This window comes from Neovison vison, chromosome 6 (assembly GCF_020171115.1).
Source record: "Neovison vison isolate M4711 chromosome 6, ASM_NN_V1, whole genome shotgun sequence".
Lineage (NCBI taxonomy): Eukaryota > Metazoa > Chordata > Mammalia > Carnivora > Mustelidae > Neogale > Neogale vison.
The window spans coordinates 302,179-324,448 of record NC_058096.1 but is presented as its reverse complement, the minus strand read 5'-3'; the positions used below and the strand labels follow the sequence as shown (position 1 = coordinate 324,448).

At 60.1% G+C, this 22,270-nt stretch overlaps 1 protein-coding gene across 8 annotated transcripts in view; it reads left to right on the top strand.

The window, feature by feature from the left end:
- PCNT (pericentrin) overlaps window positions 1–22,270 on the top strand; it is a 110,285-nt gene that overhangs the window by 20,744 nt on the left and 67,271 nt on the right. For all 8 annotated transcript variants that reach the window (XM_044250746.1, XM_044250751.1, XM_044250750.1 and 5 more), the window contains 7 exons: window positions 1,163–1,274; window positions 2,478–2,598; window positions 2,947–3,025; window positions 7,005–7,122; window positions 8,009–8,226; window positions 12,958–13,418; window positions 14,847–15,366. In XM_044250746.1, the coding sequence (XP_044106681.1) occupies window positions 1,163–1,274; window positions 2,478–2,598; window positions 2,947–3,025; window positions 7,005–7,122; window positions 8,009–8,226; window positions 12,958–13,418; window positions 14,847–15,366 (1,629 nt within the window). The remainder of the gene's footprint in view (window positions 1–1,162; window positions 1,275–2,477; window positions 2,599–2,946; window positions 3,026–7,004; window positions 7,123–8,008; window positions 8,227–12,957; window positions 13,419–14,846; window positions 15,367–22,270) is intronic.

Below are 22,270 nucleotides of genomic sequence, written 5' to 3'. Positions count from 1 at the left end.
ATTCAGAGCCCGTCGGTTTCTAGTAGATGGAGGGGTAAGCACAGCATGTGGAGCCGGCGTGACTTAGGCTGGGTCGCACACACGCGGAGCTGCCCCTGGGTCGCACACACGCGGAGCCGGAGCTGGGTCGCACACACGCGGAGCTGGTGCTCTTTACCAGGGCGCCTGGGACCCAGACTGCAGGCATCACGGGTCTAAGGCCAGGTTCTCTGACCGGGACCCTAAAGAAGCACGAAGTCTCAAGGAGACTGAGCCAGAAACACTTCTGCTGCTCGTGCGTTCAGAACACTCTTCCAGCGAGACATCATGTTCCCTCGGTGGGCGGTGTGGTCAGGTCTTACCCAAACACCCGAGGGCCATTGGGCCCCAGCATCAGGCCGAGAAATCAGAGAGACGGAGTCCGTGTTGGCCTGTGCCTGGATTTCAGAAGAGAACCCAGGAGGACCTTGTGTTTCTGTCCCCATGGCGTCCGCACCCACTCCCGGCCTCCATGCCCCATCACCCCCGTGCTCATTCTCCCTTGAGGATAGGGAAGGAGCACGGAAGGGCACCTTCTGTCCTGTCCCTGCGTGAGGCGGGCGGGGCCACCCACAAGGCAGCCGGCCGACCTCAGGGCCACCGCAGGCCGGAACTCCCATGTCCTGTGTCCCCTCTGGCAGGCCTTGTCCTTCAGCCCTGAGCCCTGCACTTGTACCCACCACTTGGTGCCTTGGGACCACGGGCAGCCTGACTCCAAGCTGCTCTCGGCTCCGTGGGTGCAGGGTTGGCTCTGTTCAGCCCCGAAGAGACCCTTCCTGGGGTGGGGGGTAACGGAAAAATGCAGAGAACACTCCACCATGCCCCACAGGGGGAGGGAGGGACCCCCCGGGAGGCTGGTGCTGATGCAGTGTGGGCAGGAGCCTGGCCCTCCCTGCCCGGACGAGGTAGAAGGACGTGTGTCTGGGACAACAGAGAAAGTTTACGTCCTCATTCAGCGAGGGGAGGGCCAGGCGGCAGCGGGGGGAGGCGTGTGAGGAACGAGCCGTGTGCGGCCATGTGCGGCCGCTGTGGCTGGTTCGCTCTTGGCTGCAGGCCTGGGGTCTCCCCGCGCGTTCCCCAGAGCTGGGCACGGACCTTCTGGGCTTGGTCTCGGCACGTCTCATGCCGCGGCCTCCTCTTGCAGTTGGAGAGCCTCCGAGCGTCGTACGCCGCGCTGAAGGCCCAGTCGCAGGAAGAGATCCGGCGCCTGTGGTCCCAGCTCGAGTCTCCGGGACGCGACAGTCAGGACCCGAGCGGTGAGGCATCTGCTGTTCAGAGCTCAGGTCCTCGGAAGCGGACGCGGCGTCTCCACGGCCGTGACAGCTGTTGCACGGACAGCGGCCGGCGTGTGGTTTTCAGGCGCAAACCCGAGGGCCTTGGCTTCACCGTGGGGCCGGCCTGCGGGGGGTGGGGGCAGCGTCGCGGTGGTGCTCACTTGCCGTGAGGTACCTGCCGGGGGGCGGGGGCCGGCGAGGCTTACAGCCTGGCTGGCGCGCCTCATCCCGCCACACCCCTGCACCCCTGAGCTCGCCTGGGGCAGGTGCTCTCGGGCTCCTGTGGCCCCGAGGGGGCTGCCCACGTCGGCTGGGCGCAGCGACTCGCCCGGCTCCTCCTACGGACCCTCTGTGAGAGGGTCCCTGCTCGCGGACGGTGCCTCCAGCGCGGATGTCGGGGGACGTGGGCGAGACAGGCGGACTCGTGTGTTCGTCCTGCTGCTCTCCACGTGGAGCCCCTGCAGTCCGGGGTCAGCCTTGCCGGACGCGCATCGCTGGGGGCCCAGAGCAGGCTGGGAGGAAGGGCCAGAGCTCGTGTGGTGGCTGGGGCCACGCCCGTCCGCTCACGCCTGGTCTTTGCCTCGAGCCTGTCCATGGCGGCGGGTGCGGCTCCCGGCTCTGCGGTCGCGGCTGCGTGAGCTGTGGCGCTCGGCTCTCCATGGCCCGTGGGGAGCCTCGCACGCTCCGCAGCGGCTGGTGCTGCGCAGGTCGGAGTGGACGGCGTGACTGGGTTTTCTATCCAGGGTCACCTGCAGCCGGAATCATGGTGCTGGCGGGGCCCGGCGGGGCTCACGACGGCTGGGGCAGCATGAGTCCCTGCAGTTGGGGGGCCGAGGTCTTGTGTCCTTGCTGGCCGTCGGCCGGGGCTCTTAGGCCCTGGGGACTGCCCACATCCCTGCCCTGTGGCCCCAGCCGCCCGTGGAGACCCGCTGGCATTTCTGGTCTCTGTGATGCCCGCAGCACCAGCCTGAGAAGTGCTGTGCTTCCGGGGGCCCACGGGCTCCGCTGAGGTCGCCCCGGCCAGCTCCCTGTGTGAGGCATCCCCCAGCGTAAGCCGCGGAGGGTCCCGCTGCGCCTTCACGGAGGCTGGGACCGGGGCCTTCCGGGAGCTGAGGTCTGCAGTGTGTTCTGACGTGTCCTCCGTGTCTGGCCCGGAGGTGACTGCGGAATTCCTTCCCCTTGAAGCATTCCACGACCAGCTCCCGGCCCGCACGCCTCACGGGGAGGAGCAGGAGCACCGGAGGTGGGATCCGCGGCAGCGGCAGCAGCAGCGAGAGGACTCTGTTCCCGAGTCTGCACGAGTCAGGTGCACGGGGCCTTTCGTCTTCGCTGTGTGCTCAAAATACGGGGCCTTTGAGCTGAATCAGAGTCTGGTTTTATTTGTGGTTTCCTGCCCGTGGAGACTGGGGGCCTCATGTTTAAGAAACAGCTGCCGCTTGAGCCTCGAGCAGGAGAGGGTTCAGACAAGGAGCCACATGGGACCTGCAGATCCGGGGTCCCCTCTGCTCCAGCACGGGGTCCCGCCAGGCGGTCCCACAGCCACGGCCTGCTTGGCCCAGGGCTCCCGTCCTTGACGGGGGTGGGGGGTCACCGTGGAGGGAGCAGGGAGGGAAAGGGCGTGTGAGGAGGTTTTAAAGCGCATCTTCTCTCCTAGTGCACCCGGCGTGTTTCTAGAGGAGAGGACTGGAGAAGAAGGGAGAGAGCACCTCGAGGGACCCCGCCTTCAGCCGGAGGTGACGGCCCCTCTTCCCTGCATGCCGGGAGCGGACGCGGAGCGCGCGTTTCAGGAGCGCGAGGTGTTGGCGTGTGCCGGGGTGGCCGGTGACCGCCCCTCGGTCTCCTCAACGCCTGTCAGCCCCAGGGTCCAGACTTTCCTTTTCTCGTGACGAGGACTTGTAGGATCTACCGTCTCGGCCGCTCCCGCGTGTCCAGTACAGCCTTGTCTCTGGTCACCGAGCACTGCCCCCCCAGACTCTGCTCTGTGACCGGAGGCTCGTGGCCTCTGACCCTCCCTCCGTCCTGCCCACGCCCACGCCCGCCGCTCTGTATCCGTCAGCTCGGTTAGCATCGCACGGGGCAGTGACTCCCGTGGGGCGTGTTTCTCTCCGACTTACTCCGCTTCTCCCCTCGGGGTGCGTCCACGTCCACGTCCACGTCCACGAGTGGCTCGTCCTTCTTCGTGGCTGAGGAGTGTTCGGTCGTGTGTGTGCGCACGCCCTCGGCCCGACCGACAGTCCGCGACGCTCGGGCTGTGCGCACTTGAGATGTGGTGTCCTGCCTCCTGAGCGTCCCTTTACTTACGGTGATGCGTGGGGTGTCGGTGGCCCGGGTCTCGTGGCCGTCACCCCGGGCAGGTGGTATGCGGGATGACGGTGGCCCCGTGAGGACACGCGTCCGCGTCGGTGGTTTGCAGTCACCCTGGGCGGCCGTCACGAGTGCACCTCAGACCGGACGGTTACACGGCAGAGATGGGTCCCCTCAGAGACGCGTCGTCTGGAGGCCGGGAGTGGGAGCTCGGGGCTGTTCTCTTGAGCCCCGTGTCCTTGGTTTGCGGTCGGCCGCCCTCAGGCTGCCCGGTCAGGAGGTTTGCGGTGTGTCCCGGTGTCCAGATGGCCCCATTCTAAGGCGTTGGAGGTTCAGACTTAGACATGTGGATTTTGGGGTCACAGTTGATCCTGTTCAACTGGCCGCTTCCGGTTTCCTGTGGTTAACGTCCTTTTCCTGGAACTCTCTGCTGCGATGATTTCTGGGGACGAGGGCGCGGGGTGGCGGTGGCTCCCTCCCTTCCACTTCCTTTCTCGTGTGTCCTGCCGGGCGTGGTGTGGCCGCCACGGCAGAGCTTCCGGGTCCTTGTCCACGGCCCTGTCCTGCCCTCTGGGCCCCCTGCATTCTGGTCGACGGTCCCTGCTGCCTGGGGAGCGGGTGTGTGTCCGCACGTGGTCCCGCTCTTGGCTGCACCCGTTCCCCGGTGGAGGCCAAGGGCGCGTGAGGGGAGCCCTGTGAGCGCTTGTTTCGTTCGCGTGTGTTTGGCGCGTGTAACGTCGGGCGCGTGTTGGGTGTCCTCCGCGCCTGCGCCGTGGAGAGCCGCCATCCCTCCATCCCGCTGATCCTCCCTTCTGTGTGCGCAGCCCGCAGCGCCGGGGCCCCTGTGAGCTGCCTGGAGCTTTCAGGGAGCAGCTCCGGCGTGTGCGTCCACCGTTCCCGCTGGCCGTGTGGGAGGGCCTTGCGTCCCTCCGCGGCCGGGAGGCCGGTCCCATCCGCACTCCTCAGCGTCCGCCGTGCGCTTTCCTGGTGGCTCCTGAGCTGTGTTCTTGTTCTGTAGCGAGCGTCTCATTTCCGTTGGCGTTTTTGATTTCTGGGGGTTCTGCTTTCTTGCTTGCTCTGTCTGTGCCACGGTGCGGCGTTCTCACACACGTCTCTGGAGGTCCTCGGTGCTAAAGGGTTTCTCGTGCTTCCCGTGTGCCCTGCTTTCCGTCCGTCTGTCCCTCTGTGTGGGTGTCAGGGTCCCCTCTGTCGGTTTTTGGTCCAGGGCTTGTCTTCACAGGCGGCATGAGGCCCCCCTGGTGTCAGGGAGGCCAGCGGCAGAGCTCCCTCTGGGGTCCAGCTTTAGAAGGCCGGGTCCCCGGCCCCCCGACGGCCAGCCTCGGCCCGCGGGTCCTGCGTGCGCGCAGCCCCTCTGCCCCTGGGCCCCGGACGGTGCTGTGAGCAGTTTTGTCGTCCCAGGTTGGCTGGCCTTGGTGTCTCGAACCTCTTCCCATGGCCTCTCGTGTTGTTTCGGGCAGGCAGGGAGAGGAGAGCGGTGGGACGCGTGTTGGCGGGAAGTCCGGAGTGTGCGCACGCCTCCTCGCACGTGTGCACGCGTGTGGAAACGTCGACAGGCCACTGTGCCCTCCTCAGAGCGTCCGGCGGAACTCCCCCAGGGGGTGTGGGAGCCCAGGGCCTCCCGCCGCCGCTGGAGGTCGCCAGTGTGTGCTCCTCGCCGAGGGACAGCCGGTGTGTGGGCACTTTGCGTTTCTGTGGTTTCCTGTTTTCACTTGAAGCTGAGCGTTCTCCCCTGCAAGCTCTTTCTGCACACCGTGGCTCTCCTGGCGTTGGTCCCCATTCCCCTGCGGTTCGGAGGGCCCCCCCGCTCGCCTTTGGACTCGGTCGTGGCCCTTTTCACGCTGTGCTCACGGGCCTGGGTCTGCGGTCGTGGGTCCTCCCCTGGCCCCTTGCTCTTTGTCCCCATCCTGAGTGCCCGCCGGTTTCCTGCGTTGCCTTCTTTTTTTTTTTAAAGATTTTATTTATTTATTTGAGAGAGAGATAGACAGTGAGAGAGAGCATGAGCGAGGAGAAGGTCAGAGAGCGAAGCAGACTCCCCATGGAGCTGGGAGCCTGATGCGGGACTCGATCCCGGGACTCCAGGATCATGACCTGAGCCGAAGGCAGTCGTCCAACCAACTGCGCCACCCAGGCGTCCCCCTGCGTTGCCTTCTGACGCTTGTACTTTATTCTCATTTCACTCACTCGTCTTTAGAGATTCGATTTATTTCAGAGAGAGTGAGGCAGCGAGAGGGCGGGAACACAAGCAGGGGGAGAGGGGGAAGCAGGCTCCCGCGGAGCAGAGAGCCCAGCGTGGAACTCGATCCCAGGCCCCTGGGATCATGACCTGAGCCGAAGGCAGACGCTTAACCCACTGAGCCACTCAGACGCCCCTTTTCTGATTTTAATTTAATTTTAAAGTCTTTGATTTTTCATTGTCCACCCGGAACCTAGTCATTGTCCAGCCAGAGGTGTAGGCTCTGAGCTGATGAGCTGACCCCCTCTTTCCAAACGGCAGGTCACTCGCTCAGGCCTGACCTGTTAAAACACAGCCTGTGTGCTTAGCTGTCCCCGGGGCACAAGTGCATTTCTGGACTCGATTCCTCCTGTCACTCAAGTGGTTCGTTTGTGTCGGAGCGCAGGGATTCGAGTCTTGCTTTAAAAGATAACGCGACCTTATCATGAGCTGCAAGTTGAGGTCGGTGTGGCTGCTCCGTGGTACTTGAGGAAAACGGGTTTACCGGCTGTATTTTAAGGGGAACAGGAGAGTTTAGTACGTGCACTGAACCCTTGCCTAGTTTCCCGCCTCCCTTCCTTCCCTCAGGGTACTTGGGCAGGGCTTGTTGTCGGGTGCTTGCAGCAGGGCCCAGACACCCCTCCCTTGGGGGCCCCTTCCTCTTGGGGGCAGGTCCATGTCCAGGCAGGCCAGGCATGTGTCCGCCTCCAGAAGGGGACGTGCAGTGGGGAGACACGGTGTGGGGAGTGAGGGGGCTTGGGAGTGAGTATGCTGGGGCCCCGCAGCGGAGCAGGCTGTGTTTGGCCGAGGCCCCGGCCCTGGGAGGAGGGGGTCTGCTGGTCAGGGCCTGCAGCAGTTCTTGTCCGTGAACGTTCTGGTCAGGCTCGCGGCCGCGGCCTCCTTGGCATCCCTCAGCTGGGGCTCCGTGTCGGCCTCCATGAGGACAGCACGGGGGTGAGGCGGGCTCTCCAGCCGGTGGTGTGCCCCGTCTCCTCCGGGTGGTGGCCTGCCGCCTCCTGAGTTACTCGGATCCCCGGAGGTGACGCGCCGCGGATGGAGGAGACGGCGTGAGCGCGCGGCCCCGCGAGGGTTCCGGGGGCAGTGACCGGGCGACGGGCTAAAGAGACCCCTTGTAACCCTCCTGTGTGTGATTTTCCCTGCATCTGTACGCGCAGTTGGAAGAAAACCACCGGAGCCCGTCCTCGCTGGAAACCCGGCAGCAGGTGGGCCGCGAAGGGACCCCGGTGTCGGAAGGGGAGCAACGTGTGGGGCTCTCAGAAGGGCCCAGCGAAGGTGTGTGAGCCTGGGGTTCGGCCCGCAGGGAGCGATGTGTGGGAAGGTTGGGGGCTCCCGCGTGGGTTATCTGGACATCCCGGGCCTCACTCCACAGACCCTCCCTGGTGGTGTCCTCAGAGTTCGGAGCTGGGCTCGGGGCTGACCAGATGCAGCGCCGGGGGTCCCAGGAGATGGGGGCGGATGAGAGGCGGAGGTCTTCCCAGCAGATGCAGCAGAGGGGGACAGGCAGGGGCCCCACTGCTGAGGGGAGCCGGTGTGAGGCCAGCCCTGGAGATGGATTCCAGGACGGGGGGCGCTGTTGCCACGCCTCGTAGCGCAGGGGTGGCGAGGTGGAGGGTCCCAGGGCGAGGGTGTGGGGGGCTGGCTCCACGGTGGGGGGCTCTGACACTGCTTCCTGCTCTGGACAAGGGCTCCCTTGGAGCTGCTGAGACGGGCTGAGAGAAGGACCGTGGCTCGTGAGCGCCAAGGTCACGTTGACTTGGCTTCTGCCTCTTGCTCTCGTCCCACGGAGGGAGCTTGTTCTCAGCCGCTGCACACGCGGTGGCCACTGGCCGCCGACGGGCGCGCGGTGCTCTTCTGGCCGCCGCTCAGCTCATTCTGGAGCCCAGGGAGGGGACGAGTCCTGAGCTGACCGTCCCGGGAGGGGTCCCCCCGGCCTAGCTCCCCACAGCGGAAAACAGCCCCTGATACCCCACTGGTGGCCCGGGGTGGGCCCTGAAGGGGTGCGGGCCGCTCAGGACGGGGCAGGCCAGGGCGCGTCTGCCTGGGCTCCCCCAGGGCTTGGCAGAGCTCCAGGTGTTTGTGGTGCGAGGGGCCGGGCCCCGTGCTGTGTGTGGTGCCCTCGAGGTGCCTCACTTTCCTCCCTGCTTCTCGTCCCTCCCAGGGCTCGCTCAGGCGCCTCTCCCGTGTGTGCAGGACACGGCCTCGCAGGTGGAGGCCGAGGTGGCAGCCAGAGTCTTGCGTTTGGAAACTGAGCACAAGCTTAAACTCTCGCTTCTTCAGACGGAGCTCAAGGAAGAAATTGATGTCTTGAAACTAGAAAACAGAAGTTTACGCGAGAAGTTGCAGGAGGCGATCAGCCTGAAGGAGGACTGGGAGAGGGTGAGTGTGGTTCTGGCTTCCGCGGCGGCAGAGTCCTGCGAGGGCCCCGCTGGTCCCCGCGCTCCGTCTCCTGCCGCCTGCGGCCCAGTTGAGTTCGTGCAGAAGTGGGTCAGGCCAGGGCCCCGCTCGAGCCGAGGCAGGGTCTGGCTCCTGTTGCTCCTTCCCCCTGCCTCCAGGGTCAGGGGACTGGCTGGACGTCCTCAGACGGGCGGCAGGCTGGTCGGCACGGCCAGCGGCAGGCCCCGTGCGCCTTGGGGTCTCCAGTGGTATTGGGCTCCTGGGCTCTCCTGCTGTCGGTTGTGTGGCAGTGGGGTGTTCCGTGGGCGCGCGGAGAGCCTGCGCAGCACCCCCGCTGGCAGAGGTCTGGCGTGTGGGCCTCCCCCAGACTCCTGGCACGTTCACTGTATACGCAGCGCGGGGAGTGGCTCCTCTTTGGGTCGGAGTTGCTAGAGCGGAGTCTGTTTCGCCAGCGTCCTAAGTGTCCCCCGACTTCACACTTCCCTCCGTAGCATTGTTTGAGCCGCAGCCCGCCTTCTGTTCATCAGCGCCGCGTTCAGCCTTCACGCACGTTCCGCTGGCACGGCGGACCCTTTTCTGTGCGTTTCGCTTGGAGTCTCCGGGGACCACCTGGACTCAGTGCCGGCGCCTGTGGGTTGAGGGCTCAGTCCCGGGACACTGTCCCCACATCAGGAGCCGTTGGCAGTTACTGGGTCCCCAGGTGATCCACGGGTCTCGGTCCGACTCGGCTTTGGAGTCTGGAGAGTCCCCTGCCCGTCACGGCCCTTTCAGGCTAAGTGGCTCAGGGAAACAGTGTCCTAATACAGTGTCTTAGGCCGGAGGCGAGCGAGCGACCAAAGGGAAGAGAGGCGTGGGGCGAGGTGCGCGTGGTGGGCGGCGTCCACGCCCGCTCCTGTCCTGCCACCTCTCAGCCCCCCACGTGTGCACCCGCCTGGCAGCTCTCCGAGGCCCACCATTTGGGAGTTTTTACGGAAGCTCCGTAACACAGGCGTGTCTGAATCACTGGCCGCTGGTGGCTGAACTCCGTCTCCGTCTCTCGTCTTCGGAGGTCGCGGTGGAGCTGGAATTTCCAACCCTCTAATCTTGCCCTGATTTTCTGGGGACCAGCTTCCACCCTGAAGCCACCCAGAGGTCCCCAGCCACTTGCCGTCTCATTAGCATGCAAAAGACACTGATTGTGCCCGAAATTCCGAGGGTTTTAGCAGCTGTGTGTCAGGAACAAGGGACAGAGGCCGCATACTTGCATACTTTTTAACATATTACACGTGTGCATGACATATAGTTGATTACGTTTTTTAAGATTTTATTTATTTGAGAGAGAAAGAGAGCCCAAGTCGGGAGGTGAGGAAGAGCAGAGGGAGAAGGAGACGCACTCTCTGCGGAGCAGGGGCCCACCCCCAGCTCCATCCCAGGACCCCAAGACCATGACCTGAGCTGAAAGCGGGACGGGTCGTTGACGGGTCGTTGACGGGTCGTTGACGGACGGAGCCACCCAGGAGCCCCTGCAGTGGCATATTTTTAAAATCCTTTTTGATAAATCCTGCCTTTTAGTCGGAGTGTTTAGTTTGTCACATTTCGTTTCGTTGTTGACCTGGTTGAAGCTGTGTCTGCGTTTTACTCTTCTGTGTGTGCGTCTGTTTCTCTGTTTGCTCCCGTGTTCCTTCTTTCTTGCCTTTCGGATTATTTGAGTATTTATTTACTTGGATTATTTGGATTTATTTGTATTATTTTGTATTTATTTGTATTATTTTTAGAATTGGGTTAGTTAATTGGATTGATTAATTGGATTGGATTAATTGAATTGGATTAATTTTTAGAATTGATTTTAATGTGTCTGTTGATTTCTCAGTCCTATTTCTTTGCATCATGCGTTTAATGATTGCTTTCGGGGATAGTCTTGTTCTCACGGTCTTCTCAGAGGTACACGGTCGCCATGCAGCTAGAAGGTGAGCTCCAGCTGCGTCCTTCGTCCGCTGTCTTCCGTGCTTCCACGCTGACGGTGTCACATCTGTCTTGGTGGTTAGATTCCACAATAGAAGTTTTGCTTTGAACAATCATGGGTCCTTGATTAATTAAAAGGGAAAGTGGTCTTAGATTCACAACACTGAAGCGTTCTTTCTTTCCTCCAGAAGATAGGAGTTTCCATTTGGCCTCACTTTCCTTCAGCCTTTCATGTTGTGCCTGTTTTCTTCACAAGTTTTCTTTGAGCTGAGAGTATCTATTTTACCGTCTTTGATGAAGAAATATTTTTGCTACATATAGAAGGCAAGGTTTTTGTCCAGGATTTAAAGGTGTTCACGTATGACCTTATTTCCGATAAGTGATCACTGAAATCAGTCTTACCCCGAATGTAATGTGTCATTTTCTTTTGACTGCTTGTTTTTCTCTCTATCTTTTATTCTCTCTTTTTTTTTGAAGATTTTATTTACTCATTTGACAGACAAAGATCACAAGTAGGCAGAGAGGCAGGCAGAGAGAAGAGGAGGCAGGTTCCCGCTGAGCAGAGAGCCCAATGCAGGGCTTGATCCCAGGGCTCTGAGATCATGACCCGAGCAGAGGCTTTAACCCACTGAGCCACCCAGGCACCCCTAGGTGCCCCTATTCTTAGTCATTTTACCACGGTGTGCCTACGTGTGATTTTCTTGGATGTTTTTTCCTCTCGTGAAATTCTTAAAATCTTAAAAGCATAAAATTGATTCTGAGATAGTTACCTAAAAAAAGGAAAACAAAACTTTATACTGGATTGACCTTATTTTTTCTTACATTTAATAATGACACTACTGAAAAGGTAGCCTGTTTTAGTGACTTACAGAGTATTCTGTATGTTTATGTGTTTTCCCAAGTTTGAGAAATTTTTACCAAGTATGTTCTCCAGTTTCTTCCTTCTGCTCCATTCTGTCCTTTCTCTTGGACTCCGTTCCCATGGATGTTCCGTCTTTCAGTGTCTGAGGTTCTGTTGGTTCGGTTTCTGTCTGGTTTGCTCCCTTCCTGTTGGTTGGATTCTGTTGGTCTCCGGTTCGTGGTCTCTTGCTCGCTCTGATCTGCTTTTAAGTCCATCCAGTGGTTTTTAAAATTTCAGATACTGTGCTTTCTAGTTCTGGGATTTCTGTTCGGTTGTTGTTTTCTTTTCCCCCAAGAGGGTCTTCTTTCTTTGTCGTGATTTGCTGTTTTTTATTCGTCATGAGCATGTTTTTCTTGCAGTTAGGGTATCTGCTTCTAAAATCTTTGTCTGCCGTTCAACATCTGTGTCATTTTGGGGTTCTCCAGTGATTGTATTTTTTTTTTTTTTAGCATGGGTCATATTTCCTGCTTATTTGTATATAAACTAATTTTGGACTGTATTCTGGACGTCGTGAGGGAGACGTTGTGGAGACTCTGCATCTGTTTCACGCTGCTGAAGGGTGTGAGTTTTTCTGTTTAGCAGGAGCTGACTTGGCGCGCTCTGACTCCACACCGTGTCTTCCCTGTGTTGCTCGGCTCTTGGCGTCTGCCCACACGCGTGTGCGTCAGAGTCCGCCTGAGATGCGGGCAGAGGCTGATGCAGAGATTTTACAGCCGACTGTCTCTCTGGCTCCGTCCTAATGGGCACCTCTCACTTTCTACCTCCTCTGTTCACACACGTGGGATTGTGGGATTTCGGTGTGCGTGGCACGGACAGGGAAATTGCCCAGTGCCATCTCTTCCTTCTGGGTGTCCAGCCTTCTGCACAATCTCTCTGCGTATAGATGCTCTCTCAGGCCTTTGGGTGGTTTCTTATGTTCTTTCTAGCCTTTATAGCTGTTACCCTCTGGGAGGGCTAGCCTGATTAAAGCTTCTCAGCCATCTCCAGAAGCATGACCCTAAACTTACTTTTATTAATTTTTTTTTTTTTTTAAGAAACTTTATACCCAGTGTGGGGCGTGAACTCATGACCCTGAGAGCAAGTTGATCTACTAACGCCGGCCAGGTGCTGCTTTAATAACTTCACTTTTATTTATTTATTCATTTATTGGACAGAGAGAAATCACAAGTAGGCAGAGAGGCAGGCAGAGAGAGAGGGAAGCAGGCTCCCCGCTGAGCAGAGAGCCCGATGCGGGGCTCGATCCCAGGACCCTGAGATCATGACCTGAGCCGAAGGCAGAGGCTTTAACCCACTGAGCCCCCCAGGTGCCCCATAACTTAACTTTTAAATAAGAAGCTGAGGTCAGTCTTCAATACCGCTTTTACTTTTGTTTCTTTCTGATGATGTTTTGTCATTCATTGACCTCCTTTCCTCCTTTTTTTGAAAATCGAAATGTTTGCCTACTGTCAGCTTTGTGGTTCACCTCCCTTTTCAGAAGAAACTCTTAAAAGTTTAAATTTTGGTTCGTCGGTCCTTTGACGAGGCTCCGTGGAGATCGCGGGCACAGAGGCGGCCACAGACTAGAGCTCGTTGCGGCGTTTGCTCTTCTGGTCTTTTCGCTGAGGGCGGCTCTGCTCTGTCTGGGGTGGTCGGCCTCCCCTGGCAGAGGCCCTGGGATGTGCCTGCCTCTGCCGCCGGTCCTGGCACACGACGAAGGCCTCTGACGCTCCCTGGGTTTGCTGAGCACGTGTGCGTGTGCGTTGAACTCCGTTAGTTTCGTCCGGGCCTGCCGGCTCCAGAGGGACGGGCAGCCGGCTTTGCTGTCATTGCTGCCAGTAATCTTCTCCTTTAAAAAGTTCTTTCTGTTTTACCTGAGATTCTGCTCCCTGTAGGTAAAATGTGAGTTGGTAGAAGGTCACCAGGAGGAGCTGAAGAAAGCGAAGGAGAAACTGGAGCTGATGAAGCAGGAATCCAGAGACAGAGAAGCAGGATGGAAGGTGGCAAGTGAAGTCCTAAAGAGAGAAGCTGAAGAGGAACGGGCGCTGGCCCTCCTGCAGCTCCGGGAGCAAGCCGAAGCCGAGACGCGGTCCCTGGTGACCAGGTTTGAGCTGCGGGAGCTCGAAATGAGGCGGCTTCAGGATCAGCAGGCCGCCCAGATCCGGGACCTGGAGGGGTCCCTGCTGGAGCAGCAGGGCCGCCTACGGCAGCTGGAGCTTGGCCTTGCCGGGGAGGAGTGTCCGCAGTGTGGCCGGGAGCCGGGCGGCCGTCTGGCTCCCGCAGACCAGGGCGGGGAGCTCGCCACGCTCCGCCTGAAGGAGGACTGTGCCCTCCAGCTGATGCAGGCGCAGAACAGGTGGGTGGCGCTCTCGGAGCGGGCGCTGGCTGTAGAGACGCCTGTCGCTCTCCCGCCTGAGGCCCGACCCCGGCACCCGCCGCACGGCATGGGACGCAGGTCCCCTGGGCCATCTGCTGTGGGCTTTCAGCAGGGTGGGGAGATCTGCAGGAAGGCAGGGCCGAGCATGGTGTGCCCGGAGTCCCGGACGCCTGGTCCTCACCCTGAAGTGGCAGCGGGTCGAACCGCCTGTCCCAACACTGGATGTGTGGGAACCAGCCAGAGACCGCGTCCGGATGCTCCTGGTGGAGTCTGTGTCCCTTGGTGGACGCTACTGTGCACGCGTCTTCACGTCCGTTTTGTTCTTTCCACATTTAAAAGCTTCAAAAGCTTAAAAAAGCTTCAAAGCTTCAAAGAATTAGACCTCACTTACCTGACGGCACTTTGTCCTATTAGTTCTTTCTATTTTGAAGGTCCAGGCAGATATTTTTAAAAGTAAGTGTTTTCCTCCTAAAACTTGCACACATTTCCTTGAAAATAGATTGAGAATGTAGTTTGGTTCTTTGCCTCTGTTCATGGCAAGTCTGCAGATCTGAGCTTTCTTGCCTGGGGGTGATGGTGAGTCTTGGGGCCATTGGACTCGCCGTTGGGCTGCTTGTCCTCCCGGGTCCGCAGCTCCCGCCGTCGTGACTGGAGTGCAGGAGCTTTGGGTCTGGGGTCTAAGGACGTGAGTTCAGATCTCGGCCCAGCAGGTGCACGCTGGGTGGATGCAGGCGCTGTGCTCAGCCTCACAAACGCTTCCTGCCCGCCCCGTGTGCAGAGGGTACGTGGGTGGTGTGGGACGCCTCCAGAGTCTCTGGTGGCCGACCGGCCCAAGCAGAGCAGTGACCCGGGTCTTACCGCTCCTCGTGGGAGCGCCCCAGGGCAAGTCATGCCCGTGTAGCGTGTGGGGCGTCTTCCTGTCCCTGGTGGGATCCTGGGTGCCCCGGCTCAGGGGGAGTCTGCTGGCCTGTGTCTCTGCCAGCCAGCACCCCTGGGGCTCTTTCTCATTCGTGTCCCTTAATTCAGCAGTTCTCCTGAGGTCCTTTGAGTGTTCTTTACGGCCCTGTGGGCTCCTGCAGGGGACCCTACTGCCCCTGCCCCATCGCGGTCCTTCTCACCGCGCGTGGGCCGGTGCGTCGGCTTCGGCGCGGAGGCGGTGTCTTGCTGTGGGTCCCGCATCCCCACTTAGTTCGTGAGCGGCCTTGTCCTTTGAGCTCCTCTGGCTTTGTGTGGCCCCTTCCCTCCCGCGTACTTCTGATGGTGGTGCTCGCGGGCGGTGGACGGCAGAGGGAGAAGGAGCGGGGACAGTCCGACACGGCAGCGACCTCGTGTTTCGTGTGGGAAGGGCCGGGGGCGCGTGTAGGACCGTCGCTCCGCGGCCCGTGTTCACGCTGCGGGTCCTTGCAGGTTCCTGAAGGAGCGGAAGGAGATCACGGAGAAGTTCGCGGCCGAGCAAGACGCGCTCCTTCGGGAGGCCCAGGAGAAGCACAGCCGCGAGCTCCAGCGGCTCCAGGAGAGACACCAGCGGCACGTGCTGTCCCTGACGGCCGAGCTGGAGGCCGTGCGCCGCGCGGAGCAGGAGGAGCTGAGAGCCTCCGTGGAGGGGGAGCAGCGGGCCCTGGCGCAGGCCCGTGAGGCCGAGATGCAGTCCGGGCACGCGGCCGCGCTCCGGGCTCTCGAGGCCAGACACTCGTCCCACCTGGATTCTCTGGAGTCGCGCCACCGGTCGGAGGTGCAGGCCCTGCGGGAGCAGCACCGCCGGGCTCTGGAGCAGCTGAGCGCAGAGCTGGAGAAGCAGCGGCCGCACAAGGACGCCTCCCGCCCCGCGGCGCCGACTGGGGAGCGGGGCCAGGAGCTCCCGCCCGCGGACGGCGGCTTCACGGCACAGACGGAAGCGGATCCGGGGGCTGCCGGGGTCGCGCAGCAGGTGAGGCCGGGCTCAGGGCGGGTCTCTTCCTGCCTTGGGGCTGCCTCGCAGGTGGCCTCGGACAGGGGTGGGGGCGCGCGGTGGGCGGACGGGTGCGTGGAGATGCGGGCGGGGCCGCGTGCTGGGGGAGAACGTGTCCCAGCGCCCGGTCCGGCCGGCAGCAGTCGTCCGTGCAAGGTGGCTTCCTCCGTAGTCTCTTCTGCACGTGGGTCCCAGCGTTGTGCACCCAGGCGGCTCCCTCTGGTCCGGGGCTGCTCCAGCTCTTGCCGCAGGTGCACGCAGACCGTGTCTCCCGCCGTCCTGTCCCTTGTTACCTGGCCGGTGCTGGCCGCTCTGTGCTGTGATCGTCTTCTCCTGCGCTCACCGTTCCCGTCAGATCGCCTCCCCAACCAATGTGTCCCCTCCTGCCCGGCGCGGACCCTCCTCTTCGTCCAGGACGTCTCGGCCGGGCCCTGCACAGGCCCAGCGGGAGCAGAGCGTGAGGGTCGTGCCCGTCATCCTTGCTCTCGTGCTGGCTGCGCTCTCCGTTGTGCCCCGGGCTGGAGCCTGCGAGAAGGGATTGTACCCTGGGCTGACCCCGCGCGTCTTTGCAGACGCCTTCAGGGGCCACCCCTGTGGCCCGGCCGACCTGTGTAGGTGTGACCTCGGAGGTCAGGGTGGGGAGGAGTGTCGGCAGGATCCACAGGGGTGAACTGGAGGGTGGAGTCCTTGGAAGGCGGGGCCTGACCTCGCAGGCTGCGGCAAAGGCGCAGCTCTGTTCCGGCAGCGTCCGTCGGACGGCGGGACGGAGGAAGGGCTGGCGGTGATGGGGCCACATGGGGTGAGCGTCGGCTGCGGCCCCCAGGAAGCTGGGATGGGAGGGCGCAGAGGCAGGCCCGGGACCCCCGCAGGAGGTACCCGGTGCCCCACAGGGTGTGCTGGGGGAAGACTGACACGGTGCTTCTGGGGTCGTGCAGAGGCTGGGGGACGGCGGGGGGGGACAGACGGCGCTGGGCTCGCGGGAGGCAGAGGCGGCTGAGGCGGAAGAGGCGTCCCCGCGGGAAGGGGAGGACCGTGCGGGGCGGCTGCCGCAGCAGTGCTGCCGCCTCGTGTCCACACGGAACACGTGCGCTACAGCGTGCGCCCCGGTTCCCTGCGCGGGCTCTTCCACGAGGCCGGAGTGTCCACGTGCCTCGTGGTCGTTGGCAGAAGTCTGCAGAGCGGTGGAATTCTCTGGAACGCGCGAGGCTGCCGTGGGGAGGGACGTGTGGGCTGGGACCCGGCGAAGGGGCGCTCGTGTCCTGCGGTCCTGTGCATGCAGGCGGGGTGGCGAGTGGGGTGCGGGCTGCGCTCCCCGAATCTTCCGGTGGGAAGTGCTTGTGTCTCCTGCCCCTCCCAGGCCCTGGGGGCGGAGGACGCGCGCTGTCCTGCTTCCCACACTCCGGGCGGGCGTTCGTGTGAAGCGGTCGTGCCCCGTTCTGTTGAGGGTACGGATTGTTGTCCGTGTTTCTGTGGGGCTTTTTATGAAGGACGCATCCCTCCCTTTTCTCTAACCACGAAATAAGGCCTGGCGCTGTCTGCGTGTCCTGGGTTGGTGGCTCGTGTGCGTAGTTGTGTGGCCATCGGTCCGTCGGTGAAGTCCATGGTTCCACCGTTTCCTCCGCGACGCCTGCCAGCCGGAGAATTACGGGCGATTACAAAAAGGGAGGCATAAAAATGAGGTTTATCCCCATTGGTTTGGCTGAAAAATCTGGGAATCGGCATTTTTCTTGAGATTTGGTTCTTGGACTCTTAAGTTGCCTTGAGTCTGGCCGCTCTGGGTGGGTTTCTCCCCTCCGAGGGAGGAGAAGACGGAGGAGGCACGCGCGCAAGCCTGTGTCCTCAGGGTGGCTTCGAGAGACACAGCAGGACCTCTGCTGGGAGCCAGGGCTGTAGCTGGTCAGTGACGCGGCCACGGGGATGGTCTCCTCTTCACACTGTGCTCCTACTTTCACTAAGCGGGTGAAGCCCTTTCCATGTCACCCGCCATGTCCCCTTAACCCTCCAGTGTCCCCCCAGTGTCCCCTTAACCCTCTCAGTGTCCCCATAGTGTCCTCCAGTGTACCCTTAGCCATCTCGGTGTCCTAGCAGTGCTCCCTTCGCCCCCACGGTGTCCCCCAGGCCCCTCAGGCGCAGTGGCCATCACGGCGGGGTCAGGTGGCCGCCTGGAAGGGGCGTCACTGCAGGGAGGTTCAGCGGCAGACCTGTCAGCTCTGTCTCGCTGCCGTCCGTGGTAGCAGCGGGGTGCCGGCGGGGGCCGGGAGTCTCGTGAGCCAGCTGCGTGGGACGGGCCTCCGGGAGACGGGCGCGCCCCGGCCTGGGTCTGGCGCGCGGCTGAGCTGCGGTGGGGGGCGGTCCCCGCGCGTGGACGGTGGCCGTCGTCTCAGCTTGGGAAGATGAGGTCTGGTTGTCGCCTCTCTCCGGGGTCTCCCGGGCTGCGGCCCTGCCGCCGCGGACTGTGGTTGGCGACCATCTCCTCCTGGCGCGTTGTCGTGTGGGGACACGGCCGTGAGCTTGCTGGAGCCGCGCGTCCGGTCCGGGCTCGGGCCGGGCCTCCTTGTATTTCTGTGTGGACGGCCGTCTGGGCGTCCCACAGCATTTCGGGAGCGTTTCCAGTCGTACGAGTGAGTCCTTGCTCAAGCTAGAGCTCCCTTTACTCCGCCACCAGGGTGAACATGAGATACTTTTTAAGGGACTTTGCTGTCTGGCTGGTTTCTCAGAAACCGCTGGACTTGTGGGAAGGTGGGAAGCTGTTTCTGACCCTACTTTAGCTTTTAGCGGAGAACATTTCGACATGGGCGGAAATAGGATAGTTGGGTGAGGCTCTCTGGCTGCGCAGGCGGGTACGTGCCCGTCGTCGTGCCTGGGGGCTCCCCCCACCCCCACGGATTTACAGCAGATCCCAGGGAGCGTGTGTTTTCATCTATAAAGACGTCACCGTGTCTGTACCAAGTAGTGTGTTTCTCTCCCGGCAAGAGAACATAACTGCGATCCGTTCTAACTTAAAAATGGTCAGGAATCCTTGATGTCATCCTGTATCCAGCCCAAGTTCCCGTCTCTTCCTGTCGTGGTTCAGTTCTGGGTCCACACGGGGTACGTGTGCTCGGAGTCTGGTTTTCCTGCCTGCTGGGATGCCGGCTGACCTGTCTGACCGCTGCACAGGCCGTCCCGTCGGGCCTCGGTGTGGACTCCTGGGTGTTCCCGCTGTGGCCTTCCCTCAGGCTCTGGCCCGCAGGCAGGTCCTGCAGAAAGCTTAACTGGGCACTTTCTGGGCTGCCAGGGACAGTGTCCCCAGAATAGCACGGACACGCTGTTCCTCCTCTGACAGCTTTTCTCTGGGCCACAAATATCTTTGCACCTGTTGGTCAAGCAGGGTCACTTCCCAGAAGAGTAATTTCACTTGCACTTGGGAGCTAATTGGATTACTTTCCAGGTTACTTCCTTTTGGAGTTACTTCTGAGGAAAGTTCTCTGAAACTGTAAGCTTGATTTCCTTTTCTTGGAGATGTGCCTCCCGTGGAACACTGTCCCTTGTGGCCGGACCACTCAGCCGAGGTCTGGAGCACGGGAGCGGACCACAGTTTGCCCAGTGTCAGTTGCTCAAGGCAGTTTCATCTGTTCTTCAATTTAAAAAAAAATTCCATACATATAATTTTCGAAAACAGTAAGGTCGTTTTAGATATAGTTAGAATGTTGTTAATTCATTACCGGGTGAATTTATATTACTTTTTAAAAAGATTTTATTCATTAGAGAAGGAGCAGGAGTGTGCACGGGGGTGCTGTGGGGTGGTGAGGGGCGGGGTGGGGGGGAAGCAGGCTCCCCGCTGAGCAGGGAGCCCGATGTGGGCTCTATCCCAGGACCCTGAGCTCATAACCCGAGCCGCCCTGGCTCCTGACGGTGTTGGTATTTTTTGTGTAATACTACTTTTTTTTTCCCGGGCACATCTCTCATGTTTTCTTAATGGTTAAAAAGATATATATGACGTTTCTCTCCCGTGTCTTTAGAAAAAATGGAGAATAAACTTCAAAAAGCATCTTTTTGTTACATGGACCTTACTGTTTAGCACCTGGAAAATCAAATGGAGTTTCACGCAAGGCTGGAAGTAGAAAGGGTTATGTGTGAGGAGGCCTTGTGGGTGGGGTAGGGTTGCATGAGTCAGAGGGGACTTGACTTGGAGCCTCTCCAGTCAGTTGGAGGGGGTGGCCTGAGAATGCGTCCCACTGGGCGTCCGCAACCATCCCGCAGCTACTGGGCCTTCAAGGTCCAATGGCCGGATGCTGTCCTGCACCTTTCCTGCCTCACCGGACTCCCGAGTGTTTCCCGGAGACCATCCGGCCATACGATGCTGCCGTTTGGCCTTTGCCTCGGTTATGGCGATGGTGCACTTTTCCCGCAAGTTCCCGCTGGGGGCCGGGCGAGCACTGGGCAGGACAGGTGTGAAGTGCGTCCGCTGCCCCCTTGTAGAGCCGTTCCTCCTACGCACAGTGCACGTGGGGTGGGTGCTTTTGTTTGCTGCTGGCTTCGTGCGTTTATGCCCTTGTCATGCCGCGTGTGCGTCATAAGATCCCGAGACAGCGATGGGGGGCACATGATACGCTTAGCGTCCACCGTCTTTTAGCAAGTGCAGCTGTGCGCCGTGTGGCCGTGGGTCCCTCAGGCACGTGAGGGGCTGCAGTCTCTGTGGCAGGGACGCTGAGGTCCAGAAGGACCAGGTGGCCAGAGAGCGGGGCCTGGAGCCTGCTGATCACTGCTGCCGTGGTACCAGGTCCACGTGCCCCAGGACTGGAGGGCGGGGTTCCTCAAGGGCATGTGGGGGCATGCGGAGCTCTTGGACTCCTGCCTGACCTCACACAGAAGTCGGCTTCTATAAGGATTGTTGCCGGAAGAAAGCGATCTTCAAGGTTTCCCAAGAAGCATGTATCTAATCCTCCTGCGTCTGCAGAAGAGCATTTGACGGGCAGGGTGAGCATGGGGGGGGTCAGCCATCCTGACCAGTCCCTGAAGGCGCGGGGAGGGAAGCGCCCCCGGGCCTGTACCAGGGTCCCAGGGCCGGAAGAAGTGTGGTTCCCCTTTCCTGTCGCGTTGTTCATCGTGACGAACACCGGGAAAGCATTCTTAAGACGTCTTTGGTGCAAAAGGGTGGATTTATTCAAGCACGGGCAATGCCGCACTGGGGTCATGAGGAGTGGCCCGTTCCATACTTCCAGGTTGGGAGGGGCCAGAGATCGCGGGAGTCTAAGGAATTCGGAAGCAAGGTTCCCGGGATCTTGGGGGGCTGTTGTCACCAGACCCTTCAGATGCATAGCAGTGGGCTGTATGCTTGGGGGGTGACGACCAACACCTCTCTTGTGGGGTTTAGAGGTAAAGGAAGTTTCCAAAGGAATTTCTCTATGTTGAAGTAGACTCACAGGGTCCTGGCCGGGGAGCGGGGGTCAGGCTGGCACTGCCTTTGCCCTCAGCAAAGTAATAACATGGAGGCACTTGAGTCCCTAGAGGAAGGTCGCGCTGCCTGTGTCGAGGACTTGTCAGTGGGCTGTAGGTAGTAAGGAAATTTATCAGTTTTTTTCTGCCTTTGTTTCCCACATCAGTCAGTTTCTCGTGTGCTGGGGGTGAGGCAGGGCGGTGGTTTCCTCTTCCTCCATGTCGATGGTTTTCTTTTTTCCGGTGTCCTTCACAGTGGTGGCGGTGTTTCCTGAGCTGTCTTTTTGGGGGAAAGGCAGTATGGTTCCTGTCCCTTGGCCTTGGCCTTGCCGGTCTGTGGTGCTGTTGGCGTTCAGGGTTTTCCCTGTATTAACCCGCATTTTGTGGTTGTCACTCGCGGAATTAGTGGGCCTCGTCGACCCTGACTGCCCTCCGGGCTGCCGCTTCCTTCGCAGCTGCGACCGGTGGGCTCAGCCCCGTCCTTCCCTCGGAGGGGAATTGTGGCCTAAACGTGTCATTCAAGTACTTGAGAAACTCTGAGACGTGTGAGGACTTGGAGTTTGCACTCGATGCTTCTTTCTTTAGTAACACAATGTGTTACTGTATCGGGGGTGCAGGTCTGTGGTCCGTAGTCTCACACAGGTCACAGCGCTCGCCGTAGCTCATGCCTCCCCAGTGTCCCTCAACCGGCCACCCCGTCCCTCCCACCCCCAACTCCCCCCGCAGTCTGTTTCCAGAGATGAAGAGTCTCTTAGGGTTTGTCTCCCTCTCTGGTTTCATCTTCTGTCAGTGTTCCTTCCCTTTCCCTGTGATCCCTGCCTTGTTTCTCAGATTTTTCATGTCAGTGAGATTTGATGCTTCTTTTTAAAGGCTTTGGAGTTAAATTTATTTCAGGAGACAAAGTTTATAGGAATAATTTATGTTATCTCTGTAACTTGAATGTATAATTTTAGGGGCACCTGGGGCAGCTTAGTGGGTTAAGCCTCTCCTTCAGCTCAAGTCATGATCCCGGGGTCCTGGGATCGAGTCCCGCATCGGGATCTCTGCTCGGCGGGGAGCCTGCTTCCTCTTCTCTCTCTGCCTGCCTCTCTGCCTACTTGTGATCTCTGCCTGTCAAATAAATAAATAAAATCTTAAAAAAAAAAAAAAAAAAAAGAAAGTATAATTTTAGTGTTGTGCCATGCATGTCCCGTTTTCTGATGATTGTGATCGAGATGAGAATCCAGAGCCTACACAGTGGTCCGGAACGTTCTAGGAGCTGTAGCCTGACTCCTGTGTGTCGTCACAGTGAGAATACGTGGAATAGAGGGGATCCAGTATGGTCAGGGCTGTGCATACGCAGAAGAGCTCAGGGCTGACTCTTCCTCCCTGTTCACGGGGGGCACCCTGGCTCCTGCAGTGCTTGGGGCCAGCGCCCAGCTCTTCCGGCCGAGCTGCAAGGGAAGGAGACGGGGCTGCAGAAGAG